We start from the raw sequence: 8,498 nt of genomic DNA, 5'->3' as shown, positions 1-8,498 counted from the left end.
CTGCCCCACGGCTGCCCCATGGTGTGGCTGCCCTGCAGTGGGGCTGCCCCACACTGCCCCATGGTTGCCCCACAGTGGGTCTGCCCCACACTGCCCCATGGCTGCCCCATGGCTGCCCCACAGCTGCGCCACAGTGGGTCTGCCCTATGGCTGCCCCACGGTGTGGCTGCCCCGCAGTGGGGCCGCCCCACGGCCGCTCTGACACGGTGCCCCCCCCCCCCCCCGCAGCATCTCGGACCGGGGCGGGGGGATCCCGCACGAGCTGCTGGACAAGGTCACCCAGTACCACTTCAGCACGGCCGAGGCCAGCGCCCAGGACCCGCGCCTGGGCGGCCCCTTCCGCACCCTCATGGACCTGCAGCCCGGCCCCATGCACGGGTAACGGCCCCGCCGGCCCCATAGAGCTGCCTCCAGCCCCATAGAGGGTCCTCCAGCCCCATAGAGCTGCCTCCAGCCCCATAGAGGGTCCCCCTGGTCCTCCAGCCCCATAGAGCTGCCTCCAGCCCCATAGAGCTGCCTCCAGCCCCATAGAGGGTCCCCCTGGTCCTCCAGCCCCATAGAGCTGCCTCCAGCCCCATAGAGGGTCCTCCAGCCCCATAGAGCTGCCTCCAGCCCCATAGAGGGTCCCCCTGGTCCTCCAGCCCCATAGAGCTGCCTCCAGCCCCATAGAGGGTCCTCCAGCCCCATAGAGCTGCCTCCAGCCCCATAGAGGGTCCCCCTGGTCCTCCAGCCCCATAGAGCTGCCTCCAGCCCCATAGAGCTGCCTCCAGCCCCATAGAGGGTCCCCCTGGTCCTCCAGCCCCATAGAGCTGCCTCCAGCCCCATAGAGGGTCCTCCAGCCCCATAGAGCTGCCTCCAGCCCCATAGAGGGTCCTCCAGCCCCATAGAGCTGCCTCCAGCCCCATAGAGGGTCCCCCTGGTCCTCCAGCCCCATAGAGCTGCCTCCAGCCCCATAGAGGGTCCCCCTGGTCCTCCAGCCCCATAGAGCTGCCTCCAGCCCCATAGAGGGTCCTCCAGCCCCATAGAGCTGCCTCCAGCCCCATAGAGGGTCCCCCTGGTCCTCCAGCCCCATAGAGCTGCCTCCAGCCCCATAGAGGGTCCCCCTGGTCCTCCAGCCCCATAGAGCTGCCTCCAGCCCCATAGAGGGTCCTCCAGCCCCATAGAGCTGCCTCCAGCCCCATAGAGGGTCCCCTGGTCCTCCAGCCCCATAGAGCTGCCTCCAGCCCCATAGAGCTGCCTCCAGCCCCATAGAGGGTCCCCCTGGTCCTCCAGCCCCATAGAGCTGCCTCCAGCCCCATAGAGGGTCCTCCAGCCCCATAGAGCTGCCTCCAGCCCCATAGAGGGTCCCCCTGGTCCTCCAGCCCCATAGAGGGTCCTCCGGCCCCATAGAGCTGCCTCCAGCCCCATAGAGGGTCCTCCGGCCCCATAGAGCTTCCTCCCTCCCCATAGAGGTTCCTCTTGATCCTCCATCCCCATAGAGATTCCTTTAGGTCCTCCATCCCCGTAGATGTTCCTTTAGGTCCTCCCTCCCCACAGAGGTCCCTCCCGCCCCACGGAGGTTCCTCCCGCCCCACGGAGGTCCCTCCCGCCCCATAGATGTCCCTCCCTCCCCATAGACGTTCCTCCCACCCCATAGATGTCCCTCCCTCCCCATAGATGTCCCTCCCTCCCCATGGATGTCCCTCCCTCCCCATAGACGTTCCTCCCACCCCATAGATGTCCCTCCCTCCCCATAGACGTTCCTCCCGCCCCATAGATGTCCCTCCCTCCCCATGGATGTCCCTCCCTCCCCATAGACGTTCCTCCCTCCCCATAGATGTTCCTCCCACCCCATAGATGTCCCTCCCTCCCCATGGATGTCCCTCCCTCCCCATAGATGTTCCTCCCTCCCCATAGATGTTCCTCCCACCCCATAGATGTCCCTCCCTCCCCATGGATGTCCCTCCCGCCCCATAGATGTTCCTCCCGCCCCATAGATGTCCCTCCCTCCCCATAGATGTCCCTCCCTCCCCATAGACGTTCCTCCCACCCCATAGATGTCCCTCCCTCCCCATGGATGTCCCTCCCTCCCCATAGATGTCCCTCCCTCCCCATGGATGTCCCTCCCTCCCCATAGATGTCCCTCCCTCCCCATGGATGTCCCTCCCGCCCCATAGATGTCCCTCCCTCCCCATGGATGTCCCTCCCTCCCCATGGATGTCCCTCCCTCCCCATAGACGTTCCTCCCTCCCCATAGACGTTCCTCCCACCCCATAGATGTCCCTCCCTCCCCATAGACGTTCCTCCCGCCCCATAGATGTCCCTCCCTCCCCATAGATGTCCCTCCCTCCCCATGGATGTCCCTCCCGCCCCATAGACGTTCCTCCCGCCCCATAGATGTCCCTCCCGCCCCATAGATGTCCCTCCCGCCCCATAGATGTCCCTCCCCCCCCGGCGCTTCCCGGGGCTGTCCCTGCTCAGGGCGGCGTCCCGGCGCAGGTTCGGCTTCGGGCTGCCCACGTCTCGGGCCTACGCCGAGTACCTGGGGGGGTCGCTGGCGCTGCAGTCGCTGCAGGGGGTGGGCACCGACGTCTACCTGCGCCTGCGCCACATCGACGGCAAGGCCGAGAGCTTCCGCATCTGACGGGGCTTCGCCACCGGCGCCAGCGGGGGCACAGCGCTGCGGGGGTGGACACGGAGAACTTCGGGGGGGCGGTGGTTGTGGGGGGAGGGACGTGGAGAACTTCTGTATGGTGGTCGTTGGTGGTGATATGGACATGGAGAACATCTCTAGGGTGGTCGTTGGTGGTGATATGGACATGGAGAACATCTCTAGGGTGGTCGTTGGTGGTGATATGGATATGGAGAACCAACTCGTGGTCATGGGATGGACCTGGAGAACTTCTGTATGGTGGTTATTGATGGTGATATGGACATGGAGAACATCTCTAGGGTGGTCGTTGGTGGTGATATGGACACAGAGAACTTCTGTGGGGTGGTTGTTGTGGGGGGATGGACGTGGAGAACCAACTCGTGGTCATGGGATGGACCTGGAGAACTTCTGTATGGTGGTTATTGATGGTGACATGGACATGGAGAACATCTCTGTGGTGGTTGTTGTGGTGGGATGGACATGGAGAACATCTCTGTGGTGGTTGTTGTGGTGGGATGGACATGGAGAACATCTCTGTGGTGGTCATTGTGGTGGGATGGACATGGGGAGCCAACTCATGGTCATGGGATGGACATGGAGAACTTCTCTGTGGTGGTTATTGGTGGTGATATGGACCTGGAGAACCAACCCATGGTCATGAGATGGACCTGGAGAACATCCCCATGGTGGTATGGACCTGGAGAACATCTCTGTGGTGGTTATTGGTGGTGATATGGACCTGGAGAACATCTCTATGGTGGTCATTGGTGGTGATATGGACCTGGAGACCATGTCTATGGTGGTCATTGGTGGTGATATGGACCTGAAGAACATCTCTATGGTGGTCGTTGATGGTGATATGGACATGCAGAACATCTCTGTGGTGGTAGTTGGTGGTGATATGGACCTGGAGAACCAACCCATGGTCATGGGATGGACATGAAGAACATCCCCGTGGTGGACGTTGGTGGTGATATGGACATGGGGAGCCAACCCGTGGTCATGGTATGGACATGGAGAACATCCCCATGGTGGTATGGACATGGAGAACATCTCTATGGTGCTCGTTGATGGTGATATGGACCTGGAGACCATGTCTATGGTGGTCATTGGTGGTGATATGGACCTGGAGAACATCTCTATGGTGGTCATTGATGGTGATATGGACCTGGAGAACCAACCCATGGTCATGGGATGGGCCTGGAGAACATCCCCGTGGTGGACATTGCCCATGGCATGGATAAGGAGAACCTCCCCATGGTGGACATTGGCCATCACGGAGATGAAGGTTCATCTGGAGAACCTCCATGCATTGGGTGTCCATCACGGTACGGAGCTGGAGAACATGCCAATGGTGGACATGATCACGCGGTGGCCATGGAGAACCAACCCGTGGTGGAAACGAGCGTGGATGGACCTGGAGAACCTCCCTATGTTGGACATTGGCCACCATGGAGGTCGAGGTGGACCTGGAGGACCTCCATTGATCATCATGGAGGTCGAGGTGGACCTGGAGGACCTCCATTGATCATCATGGAGGTCGAGGTGGACCTGGAGGACCTCCGTTGATCATCATGGAGGTCGAGGTGGACCTGGAGGACCTCCGTTGATCATCATAGAGGTCGAGGTGGACCTGGAGGACCTCCATTGATGATCATAGAGGTCGAGGTGGACCTGGAGGACCTCCATTGATGATCATAGAGGTCGAGGTGGACCCGGAGGACCCCCCCCAATGGCCCCCATGGAGCCTCCCCCCGCCCCGATTGGCTCGTCAGGGCCCCGCCCTCATTAAAGCTGCAGCCAATGGCGAGAGGGGAGCGGCTTTATTGGGGGCGGGGCCAAGGGGTGGGAGGGACCTGATGGTCCGAACCCATCTTCATCCTCCTCAGTCTCCATCAGGGGCTCCATGGTCCTCCTCCTCCTCCTCCTCCTCCTCCTCGGGGCCTTCATCTTCACCCTCCTCCTCTTCCTCGGGGTCTTCACCTTCATCTTCGGCCTCTTGGGGGTCTCCATCGCCCTCCTGGGGGTCCCCATCCTCATCCTGGAGGTCTCCATCATCATCCTCCTCCTCCTCTTTGGAGCCTTCAGCCTCCTCCTTGGGCTGCTGGTCCTCCCAGCCACCAGGGGGCGCCGGGCGGCAGCAGGGGCAGTCGATGCGGTGTGGGACATCAAAGTCTGGGGGGGGTGGGGGGGGGGGAGAAGAAGGGGGGGAGCCAATAGGGGGAGGGAATGGGAGGGGGCGGGCGCCTATTGGGTGGCTGCGGTGAGGGGTGGCCAATGAGTGGCTCTCATTGGGTAAATCCGGGAGGGGGCGTTCACTGCCTGTCACCCATTGGGTATCCCACCCCATAGCGCCCCCCCCAGCCCCATAGCGCCCCCCAGCCCCATAGCATCCCCAAACCCCATAGCGCCCCCCTAGCCCCATAGCATCCCCTAGCCCCATAGCGCCCCCCCAGCCCCATAGCATCCCCCAGCCCCATAGCGCCCCCCCAGCCCCATAGCATCCCCCAGCCCCATAGCGCCCCCCAGCCCCATAGCGCCCCCCTAGCCCCATAGCATCCCCCAGACCCACAGCGCCCCCCAGCCCCATAGCGCCCCCCAGCCCCATAGCGCCCCCTAGCCCCATAGCGCCCCCCAAGCCCCGTAGAATCCCCAAATCCCATAGCACCCCAAAGCCCAATAGCGCCCCCTAGCCCCATTGCACCCCCAGCCCCACAGCGTCCCCTAGCTCCATAGTGCCCCATAGCACCCCCAAACCCCATAGCGCCCCCAAGCCCCATAGCACCCCCTAGCCCCATAGCACCCCCCAGTCCCATAGCACCCCCAAACCCTATAGCACCCCCGAAGCCCCATAGCATCCCCAAATCCCATAGCGCCCCCCAGCCCCATAGCAACTCCCCAAACCCCACAGCGCCCCCAAGTCCCATAGCACCCCCAAGCCCCATAGCGCCCCCTAGCTCCATAGTGCCCCATAGCACCCCCCAAACCCCACAGCGCCCCCCAGCCCTATAGCACCCCCAAACCCCATAGCACCCCATAGCGCCCCCTGGCCCCATAGCACCCCATAGCACCCCCCAGCCCCATAGCACCCCCTAGCCCCATAGCACACCCCAACCCCATAGCACCCCCAAACCCCATAGCACCCCCCAGCGCCATAACATCCCCAAACCCCACAGCGCCCCATAGCGCCCCACAGCACCCCCAGCCCCATAGCGCCCCCTAGCTCCATAGTGCCCCATAGCACCCCAAACCCCATAGCGCCCCCTAGCCCCCTAGTGCCCCATAGCACCCCAAACCCCATAGCGCCCCCTAGCCCCATAGTGCCCCATAGCACACCCAAACCCCACAGCACCCCCTAGCCCCATAGCGCCCCATAGCACGCCCAAGACCCATAGCACCCCTTAGCCCCACAGCACCCCCAAACCCCATAGTGCCCCCAAACCCCATAGCACCCCCCAGCCCCATAGCACCCTCCTAGCCCCATAGCACCCCCAAACCCCATAGCGCCCCCCAGCCCCATAGCAACCCCCCAAACCCCACAGCACCCCCTAGCCCCATAGCACCCCCAAGCCCCATAGCGCTCCCAAGTCCCATAGCGCTCCCTAGCCCCATAGTTTCCCATAGCGCCCCCAAACCCCATAGCACCCCCCAGCGCCATAACATCCCCAAACCTCACAGCGCCCCATAGCGCCCCACAGCACCCCCAGCCCCATAGCGCCCCCTAGCTCCATAGTGCCCCATAGCACCCCATAGCACCCCCCAGCACCCCCAGCCCCATAGCGCCCCCTAGCTGCATAGTGCCCCATAGCGCCCCCCAGCACCCCCAGCCCCATAGCGCCCCCTAGCTCCATAGTGCCCCATAGCACCCCATAGCACCCCCCAGCACCCCCAGCCCCATAGCGCCCCCTAGCTGCATAGTGCCCCATAGCGCCCCCCCAGCACCCCCAGCCCCATAGCGCCCCCTAGCTCCATAGTGCCCCATAGCACCCCATAGCACCCCCCAGCACCCCCAGCCCCACAGCGCCCCCTAGCTCCATAGTGCCCCATAGCGCCCCCCAGCACCCCCAGCCCCATAGCGCCCCCTAGCTCCATAGCGCCCCATAGCGCCCCCCAGCGCCCCCAGCCCCATAGCGCCCCCTAGCTCCATAGCACCCCATAGCGCCCCCCAGCCCCATAGCGCCCCCCAGCGCCCCCAGCCCCGCACTCACCGAGCGGCCCCGGCTCCTCCAGGCGCCGCAGCAGCCGCAGCAGGTCCCGACACGCGGCCTCCCCCCGCGCCAGCGCCAGCGCCCGCAGCCGCCGCCTCAGCCCACCCGCGCCCGCCCGGGGCTCCCAGCGCCGCCTCCGCCTCGGCCCACCCGGCCCCGCGCAGCGCCCGCAGCAGCGCCCCCGCCGCCACCCGCCGCAGCCGCCGCTCCAGCGCCCGGCCCTCGGCCCGCACCGCGGCCGCCGCCATGGCCCGACCCCTGCGCCGGACACGGGGCAGCGTGTGGGTGCCAGCGGGGACCGGCCCCGCAGGGAGGCCCCGGCCCCATAAGGGAGTGACCGGCCCCATAAGTGGGTCCTCAGCCCCCTAGGGGACACAGAGAGGGCCCATAGAGAGCCCCATAAGGGAGTCCCTAGCCCCATAAGTAAGTCCTCAGCCCCATAAGTGAGTCCCCAGCCCCATCAGGGAGTCCCCAGCCCCATAAGTGAGTCCGCAGCCCCATAGGGGACACAGACAGGGCCCATAGAGAGCCCCATAAGTGAGTCCCCAGCCCCATAAGGGAGTGACCAGACCCATAAGTGGGTCCCCAGCCCCATAGAGGACACAGAGAGGGCCCATAGAGAGCCCCATAAGTGAGTCCCCAGCCCCATAAGGGAGTGACCAGACCCATAAGTGGGTCCCCAGCCCCATAGAGGACACAGAGAGGGCCCATAGAGAGCCCCATAAGTGAGTCCCCAGCCCCATAAGTGAGTCCCCAGCCCATAAGTGAGTCTGCAGCCCCATAGGGGACACAGAGAGGGCCCATAGAGAGCCCCATAAGTGAGTCCCCAGCCCCATAAGTGAGTCCCCAGCCCCATAAGTGAGTCCCCAGCCCCATAGAGGACACAGAGAGGGCCCATAGAGAGCCCCATAAGTGAGTCCCCAGCCCCATAGAGGACACAGAGAGGGCCCATAGAGAGCCCCATAAGTGAGTCCCCAGCCCCATAAGTGAGTCCCCAGCCCCATAGAGGACACAGAGAGGGCCCATAGAGAGCCCCATAAGTGAGTCCCCAGCCCCATAAGTGAGTCCCCAGCCCCATAAGTGAGTCCCCAGCCCCATAGAGGACACAGAGAGGGCCCATAGAGAGCCCCATAAGTGAGTCCCCAGCCCCATAGGGGACACATAGAGAGCCCCATAAGTGAGTCCTGAGCCCCATAAGGGAGTCCCCAGCCCCATAGGGAATGGCACCTATGGGCCTCAGCCTATAGGTTACGCTATGGGGCAGCCAGCCCTATAGGAACCCCCCATACCTGCAGGGCCCCGCGGTATATATGGCACTGACCTTATAGGGGTAGGGGGGGCTGTGACGTCAGCAGGGGGAGGAGCATAAGGGGGCGGGGTATAGGCCCTATGGGGTGGGGGGGGCCCAGTGGGTGCCCTATAGGGCTCTATAGGGTCCCCATGGGTGTTCTAGGGCATCTATAGGGGATCTGGGGGTGCTCTGGGTGTGTCTATGGGGGCCCATAGGCCCTATGGGGGGGGTTCTATAGGGTGTCTATAGGGTCCGTATGGGGACTATGGGTGTCTATAGGGTCCCTGCAAAGGTGCGGAGCTGCTGGGTGTCGCTATAGGGTGTCCATAGGGTGCCTATAGGGTCCTTGTGGGTGCTATAGAGTGCC

General features: G+C 63.8%; 2 protein-coding genes across 15 annotated transcripts; one reads left to right on the top strand and one right to left on the bottom strand.

Moving 5' to 3' along the window:
- The first annotated feature begins 6 nt into the window (after positions 1 to 6).
- Positions 7 to 4,442, top strand: LOC115603318 (translation initiation factor IF-2-like). Of its 14 annotated transcripts, XR_003989852.1 has the most exons (6): positions 7 to 378; positions 2,479 to 2,834; positions 2,867 to 3,080; positions 3,339 to 3,571; positions 3,717 to 4,300; positions 4,342 to 4,442. XR_003989852.1 is itself a non-coding variant. In XM_030475099.1 (5 exons), exons 1-5 carry the CDS (start codon positions 19 to 21, stop codon positions 3,874 to 3,876), a joined length of 1,281 nt encoding a protein of 426 aa, XP_030330959.1. In that variant the 5' UTR covers positions 7 to 18; the 3' UTR covers positions 3,877 to 4,442. The 14 variants fall into 14 exon arrangements, 13 of the variants coding, with proteins under 13 accessions (XP_030330959.1, XP_030330960.1, XP_030330957.1 ...); XM_030475099.1 differs by having other exon boundaries at positions 2,479 to 2,798; positions 2,873 to 3,080; positions 3,717 to 4,442; XM_030475100.1 differs by having other exon boundaries at positions 2,479 to 2,829; positions 2,904 to 3,080; positions 3,717 to 4,442.
- Positions 4,439 to 8,018, bottom strand: LOC115603319 (eukaryotic translation initiation factor 5B-like). Its single transcript, XM_030475112.1, has 2 exons — positions 6,841 to 8,018; positions 4,439 to 4,807 (listed from the first exon to the last, which is right to left on the bottom strand). The coding sequence occupies exons 1-2, from the start codon at positions 7,259 to 7,261 to the stop codon at positions 4,518 to 4,520; spliced, it is 711 nt and encodes a 236-aa protein (XP_030330972.1). The 5' UTR covers positions 7,262 to 8,018; the 3' UTR covers positions 4,439 to 4,517.
- Positions 8,019 to 8,498: the final 480 nt, after the last annotated feature.

The sequence above is a fragment of the Strigops habroptila genome, unplaced genomic scaffold (genome assembly GCF_004027225.2).
Source record: "Strigops habroptila isolate Jane unplaced genomic scaffold, bStrHab1.2.pri NW_022045630.1_ctg1, whole genome shotgun sequence".
NCBI classification, from domain to species: Eukaryota; Metazoa; Chordata; class Aves; order Psittaciformes; family Psittacidae; genus Strigops; species Strigops habroptila.
Note: the sequence above shows the minus strand (reverse complement) of the source record. Positions and strands in the feature narration are given on the sequence as shown.

Excerpts from the sequence above, each read along its gene's own strand:
- LOC115603318 (XM_030475096.1), top strand. The coding sequence starts at position 19 with ATGGTGTGGCTGCCCTGCAGTGGGGCTGCCCCACACTGCCCCATGGTT. Across the intron at positions 3,081-3,338 it reads GTGACATGGACATGGAGAAC|ATCTCTGTGGTGGTTATTGG; the intron begins ATCTCTGTGGTG and ends GACCTGGAGAAC. Across the intron at positions 3,572-3,716 it reads CCCATGGTCATGGGATGGAC|CTGGAGACCATGTCTATGGT; the intron begins ATGAAGAACATC and ends GGTGATATGGAC.
- LOC115603319 (XM_030475112.1), bottom strand. The coding sequence starts at position 7,261 with ATGGGGCTAGGGACTCCCTTATGGGGCTCTCTATGGGCCCTCTCTGTG. Across the intron at positions 4,808-6,840 it reads GGAGGAGCCGGGGCCGCTCG|ACTTTGATGTCCCACACCGC; the intron begins GTGAGTGCGGGG and ends CACCCCCCCCAG.